Raw genomic sequence first — 27604 nt, forward strand, 5'->3', positions numbered from 1 at the left:
GCCTCGCTCGCTAGGAGACCGGTGACGCCCCGGCGGGCACGGTTCTGATTGGCGGCCTGGGCCTGGCTATAAGTGCGGGCGCGGGACCGGGTCCTCACTCTGACACCCGAGCTGCTCCTGTAGCGATGGCTGCTTTCGTGACCTTGGTCCTGCTCGGGCTTCTCTCGCTGTCTGGCCTGGACGCCGTCCAGCGTGAGTGTCCCCTCCTCCCTTTCCCTCTTCCACCAGCTCGTCCCTGTCCCGCTCGCAGCCACTGGGCACTAACTCCGTACCCCCCGGTCCCAATCCCAAGGTTCGGTGGAGTAGCACGAGGTTTTCTCTCGGGCTGTGGAGGCGGTGGGGGTGTGTGGAGTGGGGAGGGGTGCGAGCCCAGGACGCCGGCTTCTCCGGGATGGGGGGAAGGGACCTCTGGCACGCCCGCACCGGGTGGGTCGGGACAGAGCGACCGAGGTGGGGGAGGGGTTCACTTCCGCTGGTTCGTGGGGCCTTTGGCTCCCCCCGTGCAGCGGGAGCTGAGGGCGGGCTGGCGGGTCCCAAAGGGCTGGGTTGGGGGCTGCGAATGGGTGGAGACCACGCGTGGGCTTTGGGGGAGTCGCCGCCAGGGTGTATCAGTCCGCTGGGAGCCCGAGGGCCTCGAGCTTCCTCCAGGCGCCCGCCAGGTTCAGCTGCCTCTCTGCACGTTCCCCAAATCCGCGACGACCAAACCACGGCGAGGAAGTTGCACGCGACTCTTGTGGAATGTCCTGAGGTGTTTACATAGCGCTTCACGTCGTTCATTCTCTTGTTCCCGCTACCTGTCGCTCTTAATCATAATCATAGAGCTACCCGTTGGCGGCTTACTGACCTGCGCTATGTGCTGTATGGCATTTAATTGTGAAATGCGTCTACGATGTAAACAGGGTGCCTTTATCATCAGCTTGTCATAGATGAGGAAAGGGAGGCTAGAAGAGCTGAAGTAACTTAATCACGCAGGGGATTTATGGCAGACAGTAGAGCCTGACCAGAGCATTTGGGGGGTCGTGAGCCCTTTGCCTGTAATCCGTGCGTTTTTCACAGCCTTCTGGGGAGAGATTCTCGGGAGCAGGCTGGGCGGACATGGGCCCCTGTTGCCTTTCTTCACAGAGGGCTCCTCCTTTGGCTCCTTGCCTGGTTCTTTCCAAGATGAACTGAGTATGTACTTTCAGTTTTGAGTAAGCGAAGGTTTATCATTCAGAAAGGTTGTAATACTAGGGATAAGAGTAATCAACATGCTTCCCCAAGCTGTCTGTCAGGGACACCATGGATACTGACTCAGTACCTTCTAAATACCCTGCAATATACCGGACCCTCAGATTTTTCTCTCTCACAAAAGGCTCTGTGAAGCGGGTTTTTGTTTGTTTGTTTGTGTGTGTGTATGTTTGTTTGTTTGTTGTTGTTCATGAGAAAAAGGAAGTTAGTTTAAAAGTTATTTACAAAATAAAGCATAATGTCTGTATCATCACTATTATTACATGACTATGTAAGTCTTTCGAAAAACTTAATGTCATTAATGACATTAAGACTATCTTAATTTGAATATTTCCGAAGTAATGCCTGGAACATACACAAGACCTTCTCTGGAAGATATACAAGAAATGTGTAATTGCGATTGCCTCTAGGGGGTGTATTTTCTGCTCTTTCCCCTGTGTGGGTTTTATTTCACTGTGGGCATACATTAACTCTTCAATTAAGTTACAGAAGCTCAAATAACTCTCCCAAAGTCACAGAGCCATTAGTGGCTGAGGCCAGATTCTGATACTCTTCCCACTATTGGAAGAGATTATTGTGATGTTCTTGCAGAAAATTCCCTGGCTCCCTCAAAGAGTGAATTCCAGGCAGGATGAATCAGTGCTCTGATTCCTGTGGCATTTATTATGTCCTGATTATTAGAAGTTGAAATGTGAAGGGCTTTCTGATTTATCTTCACTTTTAAATTTATTTTTTAAAAATCAGCATTCATGGGATTTCCCTGGTGTTCCAGTCATTTCACTGCCAAGCACACGGGTTCAATCCCTGGTCGGGTAACTGAGGTCCCACAAACCCCGAAGCACAGCCAAAAAAAAAAAAAAAAAAGGTAAAATTGATTAAAAAAAAAAATCAGTGTTCATTAGGATTCTCAGTACAGCTCTTGGTGGGACTAGGAACCTTTTCTTTGATGATAGGATGTTTCTAGACAGATACATCTGATCAGAATAGCCTGGTTCTCCTCCTTACCCCACCACCTTCTGTACATGAAGGATGCACTGACTTTTGCCATCATGTACCCTGAATGTATTTGTATTTAAAGGTGGATTATTAACATGTATTAGTGTCATTCTGTATATTTAGTAGCAGTAACACTTCACTTTGGAAGAAAAATATAGAAATAGAGTTTATAATATTTTCTTTACATCCTATGGAGGGTCTAGTCATGCATCCCATTTTGGAAACCACTGTTCTGTAGCATTATGCAGTATTCCCAACCTGGCAGATTATGGCAATCACTTGAGCATGCTAATTAAAAATGCAAAGCCCATTCCCATGTGCATTATTCCACTTGGTTTTCTAATGGTGACAGTATGTTCTCTCGCATGTGCCACAGTCCTCACCCTTCCCTATTGTTCTTACCCAGCCCAACTTCATTTAAGTTTTCTGCCATCTTCTGCAGGCATTTTGGTCTGGTTTCTTTTTTTTCAAGCTCATGAAATCACATATAAAATCAGGTAGAGGGGGCTACCCTGCTGGTGCAGTGGTTGAGAGTCCACCTGCCGATGCAGGGGACACGGGTTCGTGCCCCAGTCCGGGAAGATCCCACATGCCATGGAGCGGCTGGGCCCGTGAGCCATGGCCGCTGAGCCTGCGCGTCCGGAGCCTGTGCTTTGCAACGGGAGAGGCCACAACAGTGAGAGGCCCGCGTATGGCAAAAAAAAAAAAAAAAAATCAGGTAGAGGTTTGGTGTGTAAACTTGGGGTAGGATGATGAGGTTGTGTTTTGCAAGAACATACTTTGGGTTGAATCAGGTCTCAGAGCAAGGAGGTAACAATATTTACACCTGCCACTTACAGAGCAATTGCTGTGTGCCAGGCACTGTACTAAGCACATATTGAGAAGTCTGATCGGTCTGGATCTAGGCAGGAGGCAAAAAAAAAAAAAAAAAAGGAGTAAACATAAGGGAAAAAAATTGACTGGGTTGAAACAGTGTACAGTAACGGGAATTTTTGATGTGGCTAATATGGGGGGAGTGTGAAGTGAGAAATGAAGCTTGATAAGTAGATTACGGCCAAATCATGTAGACTTTTGAGTGATAAGGAAGTCTGTGGGTGCTGAGGAGCCAATGAAAAGTTCTTGAGATTCTCCACAGAAAGATTATTAAAGATACAGCACAATCTTCACTGACAGAAGAAGATGTTAAGAGAAATCTGCTAGAAAAAGCCTGAAAGGCACGTGTAGGGGAATTATGTGGGAAAGATACTAAGTCATGGTTTATCCCAGAAAATGGAGGCTGCCTTTTGGAAAAATGGAAGCTCATTTGGCATGAGGGGAAATGGAATTGGGAGAAATGGAGGATCAAATAGAAACACTTGGGGCCTGATCTAGCTTTAGACCAAGGTAGCCCCAAGTGAAATACTCTGCAATTTCATCTGTCTTCCCCTGCTGCTCCTCAGGTCCTCCGAAGGTTCAGGTTTACTCACGACACCCCGCAGAGAATGGAAAACCAAATTACCTGAACTGCTATGTGTCTGGGTTCCATCCACCCCAGATTGAGATTGATTTGCTGAAGAATGGGGAGAAGATGGAGGTGGAGCAATCAGACCTGTCTTTCAGCAAGGACTGGTCTTTCTACCTTCTGGTCCACGCTGAGTTCACTCCCAACGCAGTGGATAAGTACATCTGCCGCGTGAAACACGTTACTCTCAGAGAGCCCAAGGAAGTTAAGTGGGGTAAGTTTTCAAGTTCCTTCCTTAGCTGCTGACAGTTGTATCTGAACATAGCCACAGCATAAAGCTGCCTTGATATAAGAACATGTGCATACTGGGATTATCGGGGAATGTTATTAAAGCTCTGATTAGTGGCACCTTCTGAGAGATCTCTGCACAGCGTGGTCACGGAGACAGTGGTTTCCCTGTAGTGAGAGCAGGGAGCAGTAGCAGCACTTCCACAAGTGCACAGGCACTCGCAATGATTCTTCCCTACTGGCTTCCTTGGGCCTTCCTGATAGCCTCAGGGATACTCAGGACCAAGGAGAGTCTCAGGAAGGCACCGGTCTTGTCTGTAAGTCCTGCTATGGTAGTGCCCTCCAATCCTAGACTCCTTCAGTTCTCTGGCTGGCTTGGGATCTAAGGCTAGTAGGCAAGGTGGGGACCTGCTGGGTTTTTCTTAACGAGGCACTCATGGTGAGGGACAGTGGGCTCTTCTGCCAGCTTTATTTATAACAGTTTTAGACATTTGTTAGTACATAGTATTTCAAAAGTGAAACTTAACTGTTTCTCTTTTTCTTTCTCCATTTTCTTTTCTGTAGATCGAGACCAGTAACCAGCATCATGGAGGTAAGTTTCTAATCTTAAGAAAATCTTTCTTTTATAAAGTAATTTATTTATTTTTGGCTGCGTTGGGTGTTTGTTGCTGCGTGCGGGCTTTCTCTAGTTGCAGCGAGTGGGGGCTACTGTTTGTTGTGGTGGGCTGGCTTCTTATTGTGGTGGCTTCTCTTGTTGTGGAGCACGGGCCTAGGCGTGCCAGCTTCAGTAGTTGTGGCATGTAGGCTCAGTAGTTGTGGCTTGCGGGCTCTAGAGCACAGGCTCAGTAGTTGTGGTGCACAGGTTTAGTTGCTGTGTGGCATGTGGGATCTTCCCGGATCAGGGCTTAAACCTGTGTCCCCTGCATTGGCAGGCGGATTCTTAACCACTGCGCCACCAGGGAAGCCCCAGAAAATCTTTTTTTAATGTCACTATCCTGGGGACTGTTATAGACAGCTCTCATATGATAACCCGCACTGTCTGGAGGACATTCATCAGGGTAGCAATTTAGCAGGCAGAGAAGAACCCCACGGGGTCACATTCCCTTCTCCTGTGGGGTGGCATGAGGAAGGCATGTGACCCTGAGTGTGTCTCTGCCAGCATCACTGACCCTCTAAAGGGAGGACAGAAGAGCTACAGGTGTGCTATGACAGGACAGAGGCTGCGGTTACCCACAGCACCTTCAAGGGTTTGCTCTTTCTTCTGCCATTTCTGCCTTGGGCATCTCTGTGCCTTCAAAAGTGAACCGTCCCTTCCTTTGCATGGCAGTTGCTTTGTTATTCAGCCAGAAGGGAAGAGTGACATGGTTCTGCAGATGCACCGTTCCTAAGTGTGTGGGCACTGTGGTTGCCTCTAGAAGCTCCCAGTCCAATAGAGGAAAGAAATGGAAACAGATTGTTGTAACCTAATGTAAAGCTACTATAACAGACGTATCTTGCAAGTATCTGTAGCTGCATGAAACAGGGAGCAATTGGACTTCTCTGCATCTTCAGTTGGAGGCCAGAGGCAGATAATCCAGCTTTTCTGGGAAATTTTACTCCACAGGGTATCTTGGCACTGAAAACCTATTCAAATTTCCTGTTACACTGTAGGACAGGGAAGGTAATTTTCGAGAGCATGAGAGAGTTTGGGTGACCTGCCCAGAGTCACACAGATACTAAATGGTAGAGCCAGGATCTGAACTATAGTACCAGCATTCATTCTTCTAAGGTTATGCGGGAACCAGTGGGATAAACTAGTAGGATATGCTCTTTTAATGGATCTGGAAAATCACCTGCACCTACTACTTTTACCAAAAGTGATGTACACAGCACAAGTTAGATAAGTTTGGTGGTGCTATCTGTAATCCAAATAAAATAAATGTATTTGCTAATACTCCTTTTTTTCTTTTTTTCAGGTTTGAAGATGCCTCATTTGGATTGGACTAATTCCAAATTCTGTTGTCTTGCTTTTTATTTTTCTTTTTTTTAAAAATTTAGTTTATTGAAGTATAGTTGATTTATAATGTTGTGTTAACTTCTGTTGTATAGCAAAGTGATTCCGTTATTCTTGTCTTGCTTTTTAATGCTTATATGTTTTTATGCTTTATGCATTAAATCAGAAGTTGTATTGATGTTACCGCAAATATCATCTTCTTCATAATTCTACCTAGGGCGCTACGTCTCCACATTTGACCTGTCTTGGCAGGTAGCTGTAGTGGGGGCTCTGGCAGCCTAGAGGTGGGAAAGACAGAATTTCAGGTTTAACATCAACATCTCGGTCAAATCTGAACTCTTCAGTCTCTTCTGCATACAAAACTGGATAATAAGATAGTATGCATGTTTAGCGTAAGCCTCCAATTTGTAATTTTTCTTAGAATTTTGGAAAAATTTTGAAAGATAATTTTCAGAATTATGGAAATTTATTACAGTGGATAAAACATTTTGCCATATAAAATTCATATTTACCTCTTACATCTGTTAGAGAGAGACTTGGTTGTGCCTATTTTGTTTGTTTCACTAATTAAAACAATGGTAAAACACTGTGTTCAGCTTCTCAAAGGAACAACAGCTGACTTCTCAATGTCAGTGGGATCCAGAACATAGCAGAAAGTAATCATGAATGGAGTAAAACAACTGCCTACATACAATTCCATACACAACAAAAATATCTTTTAAAAAATTACAGCAAAGTAAACGTCATTAGATAAAAAGTCAGATTTCAGTACCCTTTAGGTCCTCACTAAAGGAGATTCTAAATGATGCACTTCAGGCAGAGAGAAGGCCTAAAATGTGAGAAGAAAGGAAGAGGAAAAGAAATGTATCAGTTCTATGTAAAAAGAAATCAAAAAATAAGCACATAAACTGAATATTTAATATCTAACTAGTAGCGGGCACAGGAGCTTATGGAGTGCTAGTAATGTTTTATTTCTTGACATGGATGGTGGTTACAAGAGATTTTGCTTTGTAATTTTTTGTTAAATGTACATATATTCTGCACATTTTAAAGGAATGTTATATTTCACATTAAAAATCATAAAATTAATGTGGTTTATTACAGTAACAGATTAAAGGAGATGATTTATATGCTTATTTCAAAGATTCAGAATAAGTGTTCAATTAAATTTCAACACTCAGTGAGTTTATGATAAAAAACTCATAGCTGGAGGAAAAATAGGCTAATAGACTTATAAGGGTTTTCTTAACACACATAAACAGACACATGCACACATTAATAGAGAGATATCAGTATTTTACAGGTAAAATCAGAGATAAGATAAGGAGGCCCAGTACTACTTCTGAGTGATATTATACTAGAGGTCCCAGCAGCAAATTAAGACAAGGAAAAAAAGTAAAATGAATAAGGATTTGAAGAGAAGAAACAAAATTATATTATTTTGATGTTATATATAGATTAACTATATAGAAATGTCAATAAGGTATAAAAGATGAATTATTAGGATTAATAAGAGAATTTAACTGAATAAGAGAATTTAAATTTGCTGGACAGAAAAATCAACATAAAAGTTAAATGCATTTATACTGGTAACAAAATGTAAATTAAAAATATTTAATTTATAGTAGCAATATACATAGTACTTAAGTATAAATATATATGCTATATATGTTCAAATAATAGTATTTAAATTTAAATACACACATATTTAAATGTATACAGTTTTTAAATATAAATGCATACACCAATGTAAAGCTAACAAAAGATGTTAATGGAAGCTCTTAATGGAAAAATTGTAGGAATTGTTTTATTGGAGGAAATTAATGAAGACAAAAAAAATGGGGAGAGAGTATGTTTATGGATAGGAAGATTAAATATCCTAAAGATATCACTTCTTCCTAACTTGATATATAGATTTAATGTAATTATTAACAAAATTTTAATAGTTTTTCATGAAACTTGACAAACTGATCCTAAAATATGGAAGAGAGTTAATGGAGGAAGAAAGACAAAGACACACCTGAAGAATAATAAAGTGAGAGATTTATAATTAAAACAGGATGGAATTGGCCCAGGGATGGACAAAGACCAATGGAATAGAAAAGAGCCCAGAAACAAACTCATGCATCTATGGAAACTTGACATACAAGACATTCCAGATCAATGGTAAAAGGAAGGACTTCTGAAAAAAAACAAACACGGTGCTGAGACAAATGGTTATCAATATGTGGGGGGAAAATAGGTCCCTACCTCACACTATGCACAAATGTAAGTTCCAACGGAAAAGGATTTAGATGCAAGATTCAAAAATTTTAAACATAGGAAAAAAATATAAAACCATTTTTATGACCTCAACATAGAAGTCACAAATTACATGCATATAGCAAAAGACTGATTGATCTCATTAAAATTTAGAACTACATTAAGAGACCCCACGAAAAAAGTAAAACGTCAAGCCACAGATTGAATATATTCACCATACCTATAACAAAGATTGGTATCTAGAATATATCAAACACTACAAACCACTAAGAAAAAGGCAACACCCCAAGAGAAAAATAGGCAAAAGACTTGAACAGTCATTTTACAAAAAACTCCACACCATATATATATGGTGTTTAACATTAATGCAAATTAAAACCCATCATTCCAAAAGATAGGCAAAAGTTTTAAAAATCTGGATATGCTAAGTGTTGGCAAAGACATACCCCAATGAGAACTTATTACATTGCTGTTGAGAGCATAAACTGATAAAACAACTTTGGAAAACTAGAGTATTATGTAGTAAAATTAAAGATGCACATACACTATGACTCAGCAATTCTACTACTAACATAGAGGAACTCTTGCACACGGGCTGCAATATATGTATAAAATGTGTATGCATATGGCTGATTCGCTTTGTTGTACAACAGAAAGTAACACAGTATTGTGAAGTAATTATACTCCAATAAAGATCTATTAAAAAAAAGAAACTTTATTCCAACACTGTTTCTAACAGCAAACAATGGAAACAATCTAAAGTTGGATAAAGATACATTCAGACAATGGAATGCTATGCAGGCGTGAAACTGAACGAATTGTTTTTATAAAAATTAACATGGATGAATCACAAAAAATGTTGAGTGAAGAAAAACCCAGCAAGTCCCCCCAAAATATATACAGTGATTCCATTTTATACAAAACTCAACAGTAGCCAAAACTAAATAGCATTATTTGGGTATATATTTATATGGAGTAAGTCAGATAAAGAAAAACAGGGAATGGTAGAAAATTTCAGAATGGTAGTTAACTCTGAGGCTGGCAAGGTAAGGGAATAGAATGGGGATGGGCACACACATTCAACAGAAGGGGCACACATTTAAAGATATTGGAGATACCTGAGTTCTTGCCTGGATGGTGGGAACAAGAGTATGTGTTTTGTTATTATTGTTGTTATCAATTAAATCATACATGTTCACTCATTTGTATGTAGGGGGAGACTAAGGCTAGAACAGTGCTGTAATACCACAAAATAATAATTTAACTCACACATGCCTGCACATTGTAGAAGTGCAGAGGCTCTGCAGTCACACCGCTTGGGTTCAAATCCTGGCACTACCACTTACTGCCCAAGTACATCTGAATTAGAATTCCTAATCTCTCTGTGTTCCCTCATCTGTAAAATGGAAATAATAACAGTACTTACCTATAAAATTGATAAGATTAACTAGATAACACCTGATTGTTAACATTAATATTTAAGAAAAAACTATAAGGAAATAATCCTAAAAGTAAACAAGATCACTTTGAGTAATAGATTTATAAGTGACAAATTTCCTTTTTTCCTCTATTACTCAATGTTCTACAATGATATCCTGTAGTATATAAAGGTAAGTTTTTCAACAAATGGTGCTGGAAAAATGGAATATCCACATGCAAAAGAATGACGTTGGGTCTGTTAGTCATACCATACACAAAAAACAATCAAAATACATCAAAGACCTAAATGTGAGAGCTAAAACTATAAAACTCTTGTAAAAAAATCTTCATGATCTCAGATTAGGCAATGGTTTCTTAGACGTGACACCAAAAGCGCAAGTGACCTGAAAAAGGTAAAAACTGACTTTTAAAAACTTTTGAGTTTCACAGGACACCATCGAGAAGGTGAAAAGACAACCCATAGGAGAAAATATTTACAAATCATATACCTCAGAAAGGTCTAGAATATATAAAGAACTCTTAGAACTCAACAATAAAAACAAATAACTCAATTACAAAGTAAACACAGGATTTAAGTAGACATTTCTACAAAGTCATATATAAATGGCCAATAAGCACTTGAAAACATGTTCAACACATGAGTCATTAGGAGAATGCAAGTCAGGGCTTCCCTGATGGCCCACTGCTTAAGAATCCGCCTGCCAACGCAGGGGCCACAGGTTCGATCCCTGGTTCAGGAAGATTCCCACATGCCATGGAGCAACGAAGCCCGTGCGCCACAACTACTGAAGCCCACGCGCTCTAGAGCCCACGAGACACAACTACTGAGCCCATGCGCCGCAATACTGAAGCCCTCCTGCCTAGAGCCCATGCTCCGCAACAAAAGAAGCCACCGCTATGAGAAGCCTGCGCATTGCCACGCTGCAACTAGATAAAAGCCTGCGAGCAGCAACGAGACCCAACACAGCCAAGAAATAAATAAAATTTAAGCAAAAAACCAAAATACATCCTCTTTAAAAAAAAGAAAAAAAGAAGAGGGCTTCCCTGGTGGCGCCAGTGGTTGAGAGTCCGCCTGCCGATGCAGGGGACATGGGTTTGTGCCCTGGTCCGGGAAGATCCCACGTGCCACGGAGCGGCTGGGCCCGTGAGCCATGGCCGCTGAGGCTGCGTGTCCGGAGCCTGTGCTCCGCAACGGGAGAGGCCACAACAGTGAGAGGCCCGCGTACCGCAAAAAAAAAAAAAAAAATTCCCAGCCGCTCCCCTGCTCCCCTGTTAAAGGGCCAGCATCCCCAACCACTGCATCCTGGTAGAAATGACAGAACACTAATTCATGAGAAAGAAAACCCTACAAAGGGCAAGAGAATTAAAGTGCATTTTTAACCATCCATGGTTGTGAGTACAGTTTGTTGGGATCAGTATTGGGGAGCAGATATTTAAAAAGAGGATCCCTGTTTTCCACACCCTTAATACGAACTGTGTGAAGTTATGGTCTCTCAATCCTTAAGCTCTCCTCCATTAAATTGGATAGAAATCCCTGGGTGGATCTTGAGGCAATTACTGAGCAGCCAAGTTCTCAGTGCTTGAGGGCAGGGTGCTTGTGGACCCCTAAGGTCCACCTGGTGATGCTTGCCCTTCACTGGGTCCCGTGAGCTTGAGTTGGCTACCCACTCATGGGTACTACACTCAGAATGTAGAAGCCAGATGTTCAAGTTAAAAACACTTTCGCATGAGTTACACAGATAATCCCATATCTTCTTGGCTGCTGTAAATGGAAAACTGGTTCAGAAGTTCAGGAGTAAAAAGAAAAAGAAACAACAACAAAAACAAGCACTTCGGGACTGCTGGTGGCAAAACCTGAGACCCATCTGCGCCTCATCTAGCCCCTCAGCGATTCTGGGTTCTGTGCCCACATCCTGTGTTCAGCAGAAACACACAGGCTTTACAGAACTTCTGAATAAAACTAAAAGTGAGGCTAATTCTCTACGTTAAAAATGCAAGTTAGAGCTCTTTTTTCATGGTTATAAGACTATTAATAATCTCTACTGTGACAGTTTATTGCATTTCAGCCCCCTTTATAAAATGTTAAATAGACTGGAGTAAGTTCTGCTTTTCTGCTTACTTTCAAATAGATGGATTAGCACAAAACCTGAATGGCTGACACCACTACCATGACCATTAAATAGTACATGGACCAGAGGGCAGTTTCTTAGTGTGCAGGATGAGTTATAATAGAAAAAACTGGAAACATCCCCAATACAGGATTGGATAAAAATATGGAATATTCATATAATGAAATGCAATGAAAGTATGAAAAAACTATGTATATCTTTTATTATAGAAAGAGATATATTGTCCATGACACATCATTAAATTAAAAAGCTGTTGCAAAGAAATATGGGCAGAATGATTACATCTTTCCAAACATATATATCCATGCTTATATCTGTATATGAATAGACAAAGTCTGGGAACAAACATCAATTCATTAGCAGTGGATATTTTTAGATGGAGGGTTAACAGGTGATTTAAATTTTTATCTTTATTTTTACCTACATTGTGTGAACTTTTCACAACGGATATTAATTTTATAATTGGAAAAATATTAAGCTTAGTGGAAAAGTTTTTTAAAATATCAAACAAAAAATGCTCAGAAGAAAACCACAAGGAAAAAACAAAAACAAAACCCCAGCTCAACTGGCACCAGCATCATGGTCTAAAGGTTAAGTCCACATTCTTTTTCTTGGCTCCAAAGTCGTTCACAGGCTCTTTGACCCCTCCACGTGGAACAGGTTGCTTTCCTGGAATCATAACCTATTAAAGGTATATAAACCAGAGTCCATGAATTCTTTGAAGAAAGAGTTTTCCCCAGACCAGCCCAGTGCCCAGCACCTAGCACGGTGATAGTAAAAGTTTGTAGAACCAGAATGATTGCTGTGAACACTGAGGCCTGATGGATAGGTTGGGGCCAGGCTAAGAAGAAAGAAGCCAAAGCTTTGGGGCACCTTTGTCCTGGGGACTAGAGGGCTCCTCTTCTTACTCTCCTTCCCTGCTCAGCACTGGCAACAGCAGGTACAGCAGGAGTGCTTTGGCCCACTGGGTGCGTGGGGTCAGAGAAATAGTCCAGAAATGTCAGGGCCAGCTGGGCCCACATCACTGGGGCTGACCCAGCTCAGTCGGGTCAGTGGTAGGAGGGGGAGGACCAAGGCTCCTGACCAAGCCAGGCTACAGCAAAACTCCTCCCCCCTCAGCTGCTGAGCTGATGATAGCCCTCCCTCACACGAGAGTACCCAAAATGCGCTGTGTGGCCAGATCTGGTTAACCGACAGGTAAAGACAACATTGAAAAGGCAAATATTTACACTGAGCTAGGCTCCTGGCAACCAAGGCCCAAAACTGTAGGATTCTGCAGCAGTACGAAGGGGGTTTGTTTCTTTTTTTCTTGCTGCTGTTATAAATTACCACAAACCTGATGGCTTCAAACAACACACTTTATCATCCTACAGTTCTGTAAGTCAGAAGTCCAACACAAGTCTCCCGGGCTTAAAATTAAGGCAGGGCTGCTTTCCATTCTGCAGACTATGGGAGATTCCATGTCCTTACCTTTCCCACCTTCTAGAAGTTGCCTACATTCCTTGACTCACGCTCCCTCCTTCATCTGCAAAACCAGCATGCTGCATCTCCCTGATCGTACTTCTGTAGTCACATCTCCCTCTGACCACGGTCAGGAAAGTTCTCTGCTTTTCTTTTTTTGCCACTCAGCGAGGCATGCAGGATCCTAGTTCCCCAACCATGGATCAAACTGGTGCCCCCTGAGGTGGAAGCTCAGAGTCCTAACCACTGGCCCACCAGGGAAGTCCCAAAGTTCTCTGCTGTTAAGTCCTATGTGGTTACACTGGGCGGACCCCAATCATTTCTGATAATCTCCCCATCTCAAGGTCCCTAACCTTAATCACACCTGCAAAGCCCTTTATGCCATGTAAGGTAACATATTCACAGGTTCCAGGAATTAGGCTATGAACATCCTTTTTTGGGGGGAGGGTGGGAGTGGGGGAGGCATTAGTCTCCATACCACAAGGTATGGTAAGGAGAAAAGTATAATATTGTTAATGATAAGTAGGCAGCTCTGTACATAACGACATGGATAGTATCGATGATATATTATGAAATGGAAATAAGCAAGTTCAGTAAGTATTTATAGAATGATCCAAATTTTGTGGAATCTCCCTTGCCCCCAATAAATGCTGAATGAATTCTCTCTGAGCCGCACCCCACCGTTCATAGCCTGGCTTCTTCGGGGAGATGGTGGAGCCTACCTCACCCACGCAACTCTCAGGGCACTGGTTTCTTCACAGTCCTCTTTTAGGAGAAGAGTTTAGAAAGGTCCAAGACACCAGAGAGTAGAGAGGAAAGGATCTGATGCAGCTTCAACATAGCAGGGGACAGCCAGAAAGGACCACACACTGCAGTTGGCCAGAGGCAAGTGTCAGCCAAGCAATGTGGAAAGTGAGAAGGTGAGGCGTACAGGAATTTGCCAAAAGGGAAAAAGGGCATTTGAAGGAGAGTCTTCGTTTTTAATAGTGCTGAATAGAATCCAAGGCAGGATAGAAAATCCAAGTAGGAATTCTGCAGTTTTAAGTAGGTTCGGAGATGCAGACGCAAGGACCTATGAGAGGAAAACACCCATGAAAGGAGGCTGTGCCAGTAACTTAGTCACTGGGCACCCAGGGACGGTGCCCGATCCTTGGCTCCTGGGATTGTCCTGTTGTCCCCACAGTGTCAGCGGGTCTTGGCTTCAGCATTTCCCTAACGCTCTCTCCATCCAAGCTGAGGACCGATGCTACCTCTAACTCCCTTTATGCTTTTAGTGAGCACTGAGTTCTTAACACATAACAATAGCAGTCTCTGTAGTTATAATTTTAAAATTCCTCACCTTCCAAACTATCTACAATATATATCCATGAAGGGATAGGCACCAAAGCTTAACAATGTTTCCTGAGGAGAGGACAGTGAGATGGGAAGAGACACAGGAAGGCAACTTTCACTTTCACTCAGTAGACCTGTTTGTAGTTTTGCAACAGACATACATTCATGTATCAGAATTGTAATTAAAAATAAAAAGTGCTTGAAACACTGCGGTTACTACTGTTTATAGTTCTGTACTGCTTGATTTATTTTATACCAAGTCTGTGTGGTTTTCCCAATAAAATCACCCTGACAATTGGAAGAGCGTGGTGGCTACACACAAGCCTGTGAGGCAGAGATTCCTCACCAACGAGATACTTCACCTGTCTCAACTTTAGGCTTCCCACATACTCTCCCTCAATTAGTGAGAATAGTACTTGCCTTCCCGGGATCTTGTGAGGTTTTTGCCCTCCTTTGTATGGCGTCTGACTTTGAAACTATCAGGAAACAAAACGGCTCCCCTCTGTGTCCCATTTCCTTTGGGTCTGTTGCCTGTTACGTAACAGCACATATCTGAGAATTCAGTGGGCATGAACACCTTAGGTGGCTGCTAATAAGTTAATTATTGGGCTGATTTGAACTCTAGATTGGATTCTCCTGGTTGGCAGTCTGGAATCTTCTGATTTATCCTTACAGTATTTCCATTTGCCACAAAGCCTGCACTCAATTGACATTGGCTGTATTCAATGGAATTTAACACAGAAGACTGAGGATTGCCAGCCCCAAAACAGACCTAACCAGGACTGACTTTTTTGTTAATTCTATTTTTCTAATTGAAGTATAGTTGATTTACAACACTGTGCCAATCTCTGCTGCACAGCAAAGTGACTCAGTTATACACATAGAGACATGCTTTCAGGATGGACTTCTGCGCAGGCAACCACCTTCAGACTCATTAAATTAAACCATTTAACGATAGTTCTCTCTGGGTTGCAGGGTCACTGTGGTTTTAATTTTCCTCTTTATAGTTTTTTTTATTTTTAATTTTTAAAAAATTTTATTTATTTTGGTCACGCTGTGCAGCTTGTGGGATCTTAGTTCCTCAACCAGGGATCAACCCCTGGGTCCCCTGCAGTGGAAGCTCGTAGTCCTAACCACTGGATCATCAGGGAATTCCCTATATTTTTTTTTTTTTTTTTTTTTTTTTTTTTTTTTTTTGCGGTACGCGGGCCTCCCGTTGCGGAGCAGAGACTCCGGACGCGCAGGCTCAGCGGCCATGGCTCAGGGGCCCAGCCGCTCCGCGGCACAAGGGATCTTCCTGGACCGGGGCACAAACCCGTGTCCCCTGCATCGGCAGGCGGACTCTCAACCACTGCACCACCAGAGAAGCCCCTTATAGTTTTCTGATTGTTCCAATTTTGTACCACATGCATATATTATTTTTGTGGGCAGAGAAAAACAAATGTGAGTTAAATAAAAACTACCATACATGTGTTACTTGTTCCTGCTTCTCTGCACCTTCTCATATGCTTTTAATCGTTGCCCTGGTCCAAGCCACCCAATGAACCGTTTCGCACGAACCCCTTCTCAGAAGTGGTTGTCTAGTGGACCTTATGAGGCCTTTCGAATCACATGGACCAGCATTTGAATCATAGCTCAGAGCTAACGTGGACGAGCATCTTAATTCTCTGAAACTGTCTCTTTACCTGTAAAAGAAAGACCTTCTGGATTATTGTATAGTTTGGGTCAGCAGCTTCACAGACTTTAATGTGTATATGAGTCACCCGGGATGTTGTTAAAATGCAGGCTCTGATTTAGTAGGTCTAGGATGGGCCCGAGTGTCTCCATTTCTAAGAGCTCCAAGGTGTTGCTGATGTTGTGATGCATGTACCACACTTTGATTAGTGACATAACATTTGAAAGAGCCCAGGCACAAATGCCCTATGTGTGCTTTTTCCTCTCCTTCCAGGGGGCCTGGATTTTCTGGCTGTCTGATGAGTTCACCCCAGAAAAGTGCTGACTGAGATCCACTGAGGTGCAACCCAACTCATTTAAGCTTTAACCTATTCCGATTTTCTCCCCACTTCAATATCCTTCTTTTTCTTTCTGTTCAAGGACTTCATTCTTCTTGGCCTAACAAAGATACGGGTACCTGTGCTTTTAGGTTTTCTTGTGGTTTTTTTTTTGTTTTTGGCCGCGCCACGCGGCAAGTGGAACTTCCCTGCCCAGGGATTGAACCCATGCCCCCTGCACTGGAAGCGTGGAGTCTTATTAGGTTATTTTTTTTTAAAAGGAGCTTTACTGAGGTGTAATTGACATATGATAAATTACACTTAAAGTATACACTTTAATAAGTTCTACTACATGTATACACTTGAGAAACCATCATCATACTCAAGATAATGGATAAAGTGTCCTTAGGCTCCTGATGCTCCCTCCACCCTCTGGAAACCAACCATCTGTTACATAGATTAGTCTGCTTTTTCTAGAGTTTTAAATAAAAAGAATCAAACAGCACGTACTCTTTTTTTGTCTTGCTTTTTTCCTTCAGCCTCATTATTTCATCCATTATTCTGTGTACCAATAGTTCATGCCTTGTCTATTCAATGATTTTTAAAAATTTATTAATTTATTTTTGGCTGTGTTGGGTCTTCGTTTCTGTGCGAGGGCTTTCTCTAGTTGCAGCGAGCAGGGGCCACTCTTCATCGCAGTGCACGGGCCTCTCACTGTCACGGTCTCTCTTGTTGCGGAGCACAGGCTCCAGACACGCAGGCTCAGTAGCTGTGGCTCATGGACCTAGTTGCCGCGCGGCATGTGGGATCTTCCCAGGCCAGGGCTCGAACCTGTGTCGCCTGCATTGGCAGGCAGATCCTCAACCACTGCGCCACCAGGGAAGCCTCCATGCCTTATTTATTGCTGATAGTATTCCATCGTATGGATAGCTGTCACAGTTTGTTCATCCATTCGCCTGTTGATGGAAGTTTGGATTGTTTCCAATTTCTGGCTGTTACCAATAAAGCTGCTTTGAACAGTTTTGTACAAGTCCTCATCATGAAAATACACTTTCATTTTCTCTTGGGTAAATACCTAGAGTGGAGTGGTTGGGTCATATGGCCAGCATATGTTTAACTTTTTTAAAAACTGAAACTGTTTTCCAAAGTAGTTGTAACATTTTCCATTCCCAAAAAGAGTGTATGAAGTCCCAGTTCTTCCACATTCAGAAAATATTTACTATTATGAATAACATTTATTGTACAAAAGTTTTTTAGAAAAGTCATTAGGCCAAAAAAAAAAATTCTGTCATTCATCCCACTAATGGGAGATAACACTGTTAAAAGGCCATGTTTGTACATTTCCAGAAGTTTGCCCTCCTAGGCAAACAGTGGTCTCCTTTAAAAAAAAAAAAAAAAAAAACTGAAAAAATATAATTTTCTCTGTCTTCACTGTTTTTTTTAAAAAAGTGTTTTAAAAACTGGTTTTCCAAGTGAATAGATCAGATTCTATCTTTTAAGAATTTTAAGTACTCCAGTATTTGTCTGTGATGTGGTAAACAAGGAATATAGAGGTGACCACCAGCCCTGTCTCTTCCTATGCTCCCAAGGCACTAGAAAACAATTCAACACTAACATTCCAGGCGTTAAGACCCTTAAATGAGTTAACAACAAACAAACAAACAAACAAAAGGGAGGGGCAGGAGTGTCTTTACTCATAACTTTATGCCTAACCATTATTCTTTCATTTCGAGAGAGTTATAAAGAGCTGGTAGAAAAAATAGGTAACTAGCATCAATAATCATAGTACACTTCTTAATTATTACTGAACACTCCCTCTGTGCTCCCCGGGGCTCTCTCTGTGCCATTATCTCCTTTCATTAGGTCTGCAGAGAGTATCCTTTTTCTAGTTTAGACACAACCACCACAGTAGGGATAGTTGAAACCTCTAAAAACATGTAAAAGAAATCCAGATGACATTGGTTGAGCTCTTTGGGGAAGCACCACCCAACTCCCTTCAAGTGCAAACCAGGGTGATTTCCAAGATCTCTGCCCCTCCCCCTCCCCATGGTTCACTTCCTCTTCTGAGTGTTCCACTCAGAAAAGATCCCTGTTCTCAGCCACCAGGTGATGTCAGCATCTTTTTATGGTATCTCTGGAGTAGAGGTTTCCTTAAGGAGTCTAATACTGACACGCTCTTAGAGTCAGTAGGCCTAACTTCTTTGGCTGGGCCCACAGCAGATGCAACCCAAATTCTCACTAAAATTGCCCAGTTCTCTATCTTCCAAGTGTCTGAAGCACGAATGACAAATGAATCAGGCCCATCTGAAAACTAACACTTAGCCTTTGTTTTCGTATCCGTAAAAAAGTAACGGGGTAATTCCTACATCCTAATATTTACTCACGTATTCCCTCGCATGTTCGTTCGTTCTTTCATTCGTAGGTTCATCCATCCATCCTTCCAACCATCTATCCATCCTTCCATCCATCCATCCATTCACTCATTCAGTCAGTTTACCAACTATTTACTCCATGCCAAGCACCATTCTAGTGTGGTAATTTGCAGGGAATGATGTTCCTCAAGGGATCGGTAAAGTCTAACGCTCTAAGCAGTTACTGCTTTTACCTTTTACTATCAGGGGTCATTTCCCCACAAATCAACAAAACAAAGAAAATTACCTAAACTACAGAGGCAAGATACAGGCCAGACTTTCTCCACACAGGGTTTTCCCTGAAGGGACTCAGGAAGCAAGCAGGTCCTCCTTCACTCTGGACGGTTCTCTGAGCTGTCTTCATGAGGCCTCGAGGTTTCTGGACGACTTTTCTTGCCCAAAGAATCCCGAAGCCCTACAGCGTATTTCCGGGCTGTAATTGTGATCCCAAGTTCTGATTCTGCCCAGTACCATTCAATCTCTGTCCTTACTCTCATTAATTTTTCTGGGCTTCAGTTTTCCCGATCGAAAACCAGGTTCTAGGTTCCTAACTCGCTGGGGCATGCTTGGGGAGCCCTTAGCGTTTCTGATGCTGTTCCTTAAAGCGAAGGTTCCTCCAGACTGAAGCTCTCGGGTGGGCGACCCGCGCCCCAAGCTTGGGCGCGCATCCCTGATAAGAGGGCGCCAATGTACAGACAGCGAATCCACCGGTTCAACCCTGCCTTCCTAAGCATCACGAGACTTATCAGAAAATGAAACTGAAAACCGGAAGTCCCTCTTTCTAACCTGCCAGGGCCTCGCCTGCTAGGAGACCGGTGACGGCCCGGCGGGCAGGGTTCTGATTGGCGGCCTGGGCCTGGCTATAAGTGCGGGCGCGGGACCGGGTCCTCACTCTGACACCCGAGCTGCTCCTGTAGCGATGGCTCCTTTCGTGACCTTGGTCCTGTTGGGGCTTCTCTCGCTGTCTGGCCTGGACGCCGTCCAGCGTGAGTGTCCCCTCCTCCCTTTCCCTCTTCCACTAGCCCGTCCCTGTCCCGCTAGCAGCCACTGGGCACTAACTCCGTACCCCCCGGTCCCGCTCCCAAGGTTCGGTGGAGTAGCACGAGGTTTTCTCTCGGGCTGTGGAGGCGGTTGGGGTGTGTGGAGTGGGGAGGGTTTGCGAGTCCAGGACGCCGGCTTCTCCGGGATGGGGGGAGGGGACCTCTGGCATGCCCGCACCGGGTGGGTCGGGACAGAGCGACCGAGGTGTGGGGGGGTTCTCTTCCGCTGGTTCGCTGGGCCTTTGGCTTCTCCCGCGCAGCGGGAGCGGAGGGCGGGCTGGCGGGTCCCAAAGGGCTGGGTTGGGGGCTGCGAATGGGTTGAGACCACGCGTGGGCTTTGGGGGAGTCGCCGCCAGGGTGTATCAGTCCGCTGGGAGCCCGAGGGCCTCGAGCTTCCTCCAGGCGCCCGCCAGGTTCAGCTGCCTCTCTGCACGTTCCCCAAATCCGCGACGACCAAACCGCGGCGAGGAAGTTGCACGCGACTCTTGTGGAATGTCCTGAGGTGTTTACATAGCGCTTCACGTCGTTCATTCTCTTGTTCCCGCTACCTGTCGCTCTTAATCATAATCATAGAGCTACCCGTTGGCGGCTTACTGACCTGCGCTATGTGCTGTATGTCATTTAATTGTGAAATGCGTCTACGATGTAAACAGGGTGCCTTTATCATCAGCTTGTCATAGATGAGGAAAGGGAGGCTAGAAGAGCTGAAGTAACTTAATCACGCAGGGGATTTATGGCAGACAGTAGAGCCTGACCAGAGCATTTGGGGGGTCGTGAGCCCTTTGCCTGTAATCCGTGCGTTTTTCACAGCCTTCTGGGGAGAGATTCTCGGGAGCAGGCTGGGCGGACATGGGCCCCTGTTGCCTTTCTTCACAGAGGGCTCCTCCTTTGGCTCCTTGCCTGGTTCTTTCCAAGATGAACTGAGTATGTACTTTCAGTTTTGAGTAAGCGAAGGTTTATCATTCAGAAAGGTTGTAATACTAGGGATAAGAGTAATCAACATGCTTCCCCAAGCTGTCTGTCAGGGACACCATGGATACTGACTCAGTACCTTCTAAATACCCTGCAATATACCGGACCCTCAGATTTTTCTCTCTCACAAAAGGCTCTGTGAAGCGGGTTTTTGTTTGTTTGTTTGTGTGTGTGTATGTTTGTTTGTTTGTTGTTGTTCATGAGAAAAAGGAAGTTAGTTTAAAAGTTATTTACAAAATAAAGCATAATGTCTGTATCATCACTATTATTACATGACTATGTAAGTCTTTCGAAAAACTTAATGTCATTAATGACATTAAGACTATCTTAATTTGAATATTTCCGAAGTAATGCCTGGAACATACACAAGACCTTCTCTGGAAGATATACAAGAAATGTGTAATTGCGATTGCCTCTAGGGGGTGTATTTTCTGCTCTTTCCCCTGTGTGGGTTTTATTTCACTGTGGGCATACATTAACTCTTCAATTAAGTTACAGAAGCTCAAATAACTCTCCCAAAGTCACAGAGCCATTAGTGGCTGAGGCCAGATTCTGATACTCTTCCCACTATTGGAAGAGATTATTGTGATGTTCTTGCAGAAAATTCCCTGGCTCCCTCAAAGAGTGAATTCCAGGCAGGATGAATCAGTGCTCTGATTCCTGTGGCATTTATTATGTCCTGATTATTAGAAGTTGAAATGTGAAGGGCTTTCTGATTTATCTTCACTTTTAAATTTATTTTTTAAAAATCAGCATTCATGGGATTTCCCTGGTGTTCCAGTCATTTCACTGCCAAGCACACGGGTTCAATCCCTGGTCGGGTAACTGAGGTCCCACAAACCCCGAAGCACAGCCAAAAAAAAAAAAAAAAAAAAGGTAAAATTGATTAAAAAAAAAAATCAGTGTTCATTAGGATTCTCAGTACAGCTCTTGGTGGGACTAGGAACCTTTTCTTTGATGATAGGATGTTTCTAGACAGATACATCTGATCAGAATAGCCTGGTTCTCCTCCTTACCCCACCACCTTCTGTACATGAAGGATGAACTGACTTTTGCCATCATGTACCCTGAATGTATTTGTATTTAAAGGTGGATTATTCACATGTATTAGTGTCATTCTGTATATTTAGTAGCAGTAACACTTCACTTTGGAAGAAAAATATAGAAATAGAGTTTATAATATTTTCTTTACATCCCTATGGAGGGTCTAGTCATGCATCCCATTTTGGAAACCACTGTTCTGTAGCATTATGCAGTATTCCCAACCTGGCAGATTATGGCAATCACTTGAGCATGCTAATTAAAAATGCAAAGCCCATTCCCATGTGCATTATTCCACTTGGTTTTCTAATGGTGACAGTATGTTCTCTCGCATGTGCCACAGTCCTCACCCTTCCCTATTGTTCTTACCCAGCCCAACTTCATTTAAGGTATCTGCCATCTTCTGCAGGCATTTTGGTCTGGTTTCTTTTTTTCAAGCTCATGAAATCACATATAAAATCAGGTAGAGGGGGCTACCCTGCTGGTGCAGTGGTTGAGAGTCCACCTGCCGATGCAGGGGACACGGGTTCGTGCCCCAGTCCGGGAAGATCCCACATGCCATGGAGCGGCTGGGCCCGTGAGCCATGGCCGCTGAGCCTGCGCGTCCGGAGCCTGTGCTTTGCAACGGGAGAGGCCACAACAGTGAGAGGCCCGCGTATGGCCAAAAAAAAAAAAAAAATCAGGTAGAGGTTTGGTGTGTAAACTTGGGGTAGGATGATGAGGTTGTGTTTTGCAAGAACATACTTTGGGTTGAATCAGGTCTCAGAGCAAGGAGGTAACAATATTTACACCTGCCACTTACAGAGCAATTGCTGTGTGCCAGGCACTGTACTAAGCACATATTGAGAAGTCTGATCGGTCTGGATCTAGGCAGGAGGAAAAAAAAAAAAAAAAAAAAGGAGTAAACATAAGGGGAAAAAATTGACTGGGTTGAAACAGTGTACAGTAACTGGAATTTTTGATGTGGCTAATATGGGGGGAGTGTGAAGTGAGAAATGAAGCTTGATAAGTAGATTACGGCCAAATCATGTAGACTTTTGAGTGATAAGGAATTCTGTGGGTGCTGAGGAGCCAATGAAAAGTTCTTGAGATTCTCCACAGAAAGATTATTAAAGATACAGCACAATCTTCACTGACAGAAGAAGATGTTAAGAGAAATCTGCTAGAAAAAGCCTGAAAGGCACGTGTAGGGGAATTATGTGGGAAAGATACTAAGTCATGGTTTATCCCAGAAAATGGAGGCTGCCTTTTGGAAAAATGGAAGCTCATTTGGCATGAGGGGAAATGGAATTGGGAGAAATGGAGGATCAAATAGAAACACTTGGGGCCTGATCTAGCTTTAGACCAAGGTAGCCCCAAGTGAAATACTCTGCAATTTCATCTGTCTTCCCCTGCTGCTCCTCAGGTCCTCCGAAGGTTCAGGTTTACTCACGACACCCCGCAGAGAATGGAAAACCAAATTACCTGAACTGCTATGTGTCTGGGTTCCATCCACCCCAGATTGAGATTGATTTGCTGAAGAATGGGGAGAAGATGGAGGTGGAGCAATCAGACCTGTCTTTCAGCAAGGACTGGTCTTTCTACCTTCTGGTCCACGCTGAGTTCACTCCCAACGCAGTGGATGAGTACAGCTGCCGCGTGAAACACGTTACTCTCAGAGAGACCCAGATAGTTAAGTGGGGTAAGTTTTCAAGTTCCTTCCTTAGCTGCTGACAGTTGTATCTGAACATAGCCACAGCATAAAGCTGCCTTGATATAAGAACATCTGCATACTGGGATTATCAGGGAATGTTATTAAAGCTCTGATTAGTGGCACCTTCTGAGAGATCTCTGCACAGCGTGGTCACGGAGACAGTGGTTTCCCTGTAGTGAGAGCAGGGAGCAGTAGCAGCACTTCCACAAGTGCACAGGCACTCGCAATGATTCTTCCCTACTGGCTTCCTTGGGCCTTCCTGATAGCCTCAGGGATACTCAGGACCAAGGAGAGTCTCAGGAAGGCACCGGTCTTGTCTGTAAGTCCTGCTATGGTAGTGCCCTCCAATCCTAGACTCCTTCAGTTCTCTGGCTGGCTTGGGATCTAAGGCTAGTAGGCAAGGCGGGGACCTGCTGGGTTTTTCTTAACGAGGCACTCATGGTGAGGGACAGTGGGCTCTTCTGCCAGCTTTATTTATAACAGTTTTAGACATTTGTTAGTACATAGTATTTCAAAAGTGAAACTTAACTGTTTCTCTTTTTCTTTCTCCATTTTCTTTTCTGTAGATCGAGACCAGTAACCAGCATCATGGAGGTAAGTTTCTAATCTTAAGAAAATCTTTCTTTTATAAAGTAATTTATTTATTTTTGGCTGCGTTGGGTGTTTGTTGCTGCGTGCGGGCTTTCTCTAGTTGCAGCGAGTGGGGGCTACTGTTTGTTGTGGTGGGCTGGCTTCTTATTGTGGTGGCTTCTCTTGTTGCGGAGCACGGGCCTAGGCGTGCCAGCTTCAGTAGTTGTGGCATGTAGGCTCAGTAGTTGTGGCTTGCGGGCTCTAGAGCACAGGCTCAGTAGTTGTGGTGCACAGGTTTAGTTGCTGTGTGGCATGTGGGATCTTCCCGGACCAGGGCTTAAACCTGTGTCCCCTGCATTGGCAGGCGGATTCTTAACCACTGCGCCACCAGGGAAGCCCCAGAAAATCTTTTTTTAATGTCACTATCCTGGGGACTGTTATAGACAGCTCTCATATGATAACCCTCACTGTCTGGAGGACATTTATCAGGGTAGCAATTTAGCAGGCAGAGAAGAACCCCACGGGGTCACATTCCCTTCTCCTGTGGGGTGGCATGAGGAAGGCATGTGACCCTGAGTGTGTCTCTGCCAGCATCACTGACCCTCTAAAGGGAGGACAGAAGAGCTACAGGTGTGCTGTGACAGGACAGAGGCTGTGGTTACCCACAGCACCTTCAAGGGTTTGCTCTTTCTTCTGCCATTTCTGCCTTGGGCATCTCTGCCTTCAAAAGTGAACCGTCCCTTCCTTTGCATGGCAGTTGCTTTGTTATTCAGCCATAAGAGAAGAGTGACATGATTCTGCAGATGCACCGTTCCTAAGTGTGTGGGCACTGTGGTTGCCTCTAGAAGCTCCCAGTCCAATAGAGGAAAGAAATGGAAACAGATTGTTGTAACCTAATGTAAAGCTACTATAACAGACGTATCTTGCAAGTATCTGTAGCTGCATGAAACAGGGAGCAATTAGACTTCTCTGCATCTTCAGTTGGAGGCCAGAGGCAGATAATCCAGCTTTTCTGGGAAATTTTACTCCACAGGGTATCTTGGCACTGAAAACCTATTCAAATTTCCTGTTACACTGTAGGACAGGGAAGGTAATTTTCGAGAGCATGAGAGAGTTTGGGTGACCTGCCCAGAGTCAACACAGTTACTAAATGGTAGAGCCAGGATCTGAACTATAGTACCAGCATTCTTTCCTCTAAGGTTGTGGGGGAACCAGTGGGATAAACTAGTAGGATATGCTCTTTTAATGAGTCTGGAAAATTGCCTGCAGCTATTACTTTTACCAACAGTGATTTATATAGCACAGGTTAGGTGAATTTTGGTAGTGCTATCTGTAATCCAAATAAAATAAATGTATTTGCTAATAACCCTTTTTTTCTGTTTTTCAGGTTTGAGGATGCCTCATTTGGATTGGATTAATTCCAAATTCTGTTTTCTTGCTTTTTAATACTGATATGCTTTTATGCTTTATGGACATAAATCAGAAGTTATATTGATGTTACAACAAATATCATCTTCTTTATAATTTTTCTTTGTGCACTATGTCTCCATGTTTGACCTGTCTTGGCATGTAGTTGTAGTTGGGGTGCTGGCAGCTTAGAGGTGGGGAGAAAAGAACTCTCATGTTCAGCATCAACATCTTGGTCAAATTTAAAGTCTTTATTGTCTTCTGCACACAAAACTAGGTAGTAAGATAACTATGCATATTTAGAGTAAACCTCCAATTTGTAATGTTTCTTAGAATTTTGGAAAATTTTTGGAAAGGTAATTGTCAGAATTATTGGAAATTTGTTATAGCGGATGACATTTTGTCATATGAAATCATATTTACTTAACATCTGTTAGTATGAGACATGGTTGTGCCTGTTTTTATATTATTTCGTTTCACTAATTAAAATGCTGGTAAAACTTGATGTGTTTAGTACTTACATATCACTCCTCTTCTAACCCCTTTGTTCAAACAGGGAAATGATCTCAAATATCACTTGGAAAAGAGTGTGAACTCCTGATGTATAGGGTTTGGCTCACAGTGGAAGGGGCATCAGTGATCTGCATTTTACAAATGAGGAACAGCATCTGCAAGAAGTTAAATGACTTAGGGTGACACAGCTATCTGCTGGAAGACCTGGCTTCTGTCTTTTCACCAGAATTCTGTTCCCTGGGCTAAGAAATGAGGACTGTGCGGACTTTAAGAGGGAGCAAAAGTATCTGGAGGATTTCTTATTTTAGCAAGCAATATACCTAAATGAAAAATACTAGATTAAAAAATTTCAAGGCATAATTTATACTTGATGACCAGCTTTGTGCATTTAAAAAAATCTGACCATGAATTTGAGTGAGTTAGTGCTAGGTACTGATGAGATGAATAAGACATAACACTGCTCTCAAATTGCCTTAGTGGAGGGGTAGACATGCACTTGAACAATTAAAATATATCCTGATAAAGAGTATAGCATAGTTATGCTCAAACAACTAGGTGATAGGAAAATGTGTTCAGGGAACAAAAATCCTTAGGTACATTGTACGGTAGCTCTGTTTTTATTTCTTAAGGAACTTCCATACTGTTTTCCATAGTGGCTGTACCAATTTACATTCCCACCAACAGTGCACCAACTGTGCTCCCTTTTCTCCAATATTTATCTATATTTCTGCCTAACTAACTTCCAATATGCAAAAACAAAAACTTTAGGTAAGTGTTAAGGAAGGCATTTGCTTGTGCTGAGACTTACTGGGTAGTGGTTCTTCCAATTGGTAAATGGGGCCTGAGATAAGGAGGTAAAATTATAAGATGTATGGAGCTATGACAGGTGTGGATAATTCCAACCAGTGGAGCAAGGGTACCTGGGTGAAGACTTGTAGGAACTCAGCTGAGCAGATTGAGGGGTGCCTTATTTAGACTGATAACTCTCCACCCTCGATGCACATTAGAATCACCTGTGGAACTTAATAAAAAATACCAGCTCTAAAAAATAAAGTCTATTAAAAAAAAACAAAAATGCCAGCTTTCCAGGCACCAATCCAGAGCAACTAAATCACATGGAGCCCAGATATCAGTATTATTCTTAGTTTTTTTTTCTTTTAATTAAGACCTTATGTTTTTAGAGCAGTTTTAGGTTCACAGCTGAATTGAGGGGAAGGTGCAGGTATTTCACATCTACCCCCTGCTCCCACACATGCATAGCCTCCCCCATTATCAACATCCCCCACCAGAGTGGTATATTTGTTACAACTGATGAACCTACACTGACACATCATAATCAACAAGGTCCATAATTTAAGGTTGCTCTTGGTGTTTTGTTCTGTAGGTATATACTATGT

At 43.0% G+C, this 27604-nt stretch overlaps 2 protein-coding genes and 2 long non-coding RNA genes across 6 annotated transcripts; 3 read left to right on the forward strand and 1 right to left on the reverse strand.

Moving 5' to 3' along the window:
• Positions 1 to 33: 33 nt before the first annotated feature.
• LOC117311090 (beta-2-microglobulin-like) lies at positions 34 to 26199 on the forward strand. 3 transcript variants are annotated; one of them, XM_033851621.2, is made up of 4 exons: positions 34 to 192; positions 3663 to 3938; positions 4517 to 4544; positions 25675 to 26199. In XM_033851621.2, exons 1-3 carry the CDS (start codon positions 126 to 128, stop codon positions 4528 to 4530), a joined length of 357 nt encoding a protein of 118 aa, XP_033707512.1. In that variant the 5' UTR covers positions 34 to 125; the 3' UTR covers positions 4531 to 4544; positions 25675 to 26199. The 3 variants fall into 3 exon arrangements, with proteins under 3 accessions (XP_033707512.1, XP_073656989.1, XP_033707511.1); XM_073800888.1 differs by lacking the exon at positions 4517 to 4544 and adding an exon at positions 24284 to 24311; XM_033851620.2 differs by lacking the exon at positions 25675 to 26199 and adding an exon at positions 5908 to 6128 and having other exon boundaries at positions 35 to 192.
• Positions 199 to 3457, forward strand: LOC141278009 (uncharacterized). The gene is made up of 2 exons (XR_012330086.1): positions 199 to 748; positions 1972 to 3457. It is a non-coding gene; the product is annotated as an uncharacterized lncRNA (long non-coding RNA).
• Positions 8903 to 19685, reverse strand: LOC141278008 (uncharacterized). Its single transcript, XR_012330085.1, has 2 exons — positions 19219 to 19685; positions 8903 to 12458 (listed from the first exon to the last, which is right to left on the reverse strand). It is a non-coding gene; the product is annotated as an uncharacterized lncRNA (long non-coding RNA).
• Positions 19804 to 26199, forward strand: LOC117311091 (beta-2-microglobulin). The gene is made up of 4 exons (XM_033851622.2): positions 19804 to 19957; positions 23430 to 23705; positions 24284 to 24311; positions 25675 to 26199. The coding sequence occupies exons 1-3, from the start codon at positions 19891 to 19893 to the stop codon at positions 24295 to 24297; spliced, it is 357 nt and encodes a 118-aa protein (XP_033707513.1). The 5' UTR covers positions 19804 to 19890; the 3' UTR covers positions 24298 to 24311; positions 25675 to 26199.
• Positions 26200 to 27604: the final 1405 nt, after the last annotated feature.

Source organism: Tursiops truncatus, chromosome 2 (assembly GCF_011762595.2).
Source record: "Tursiops truncatus isolate mTurTru1 chromosome 2, mTurTru1.mat.Y, whole genome shotgun sequence".
Taxonomy (NCBI): domain Eukaryota; kingdom Metazoa; phylum Chordata; class Mammalia; order Artiodactyla; family Delphinidae; genus Tursiops; species Tursiops truncatus.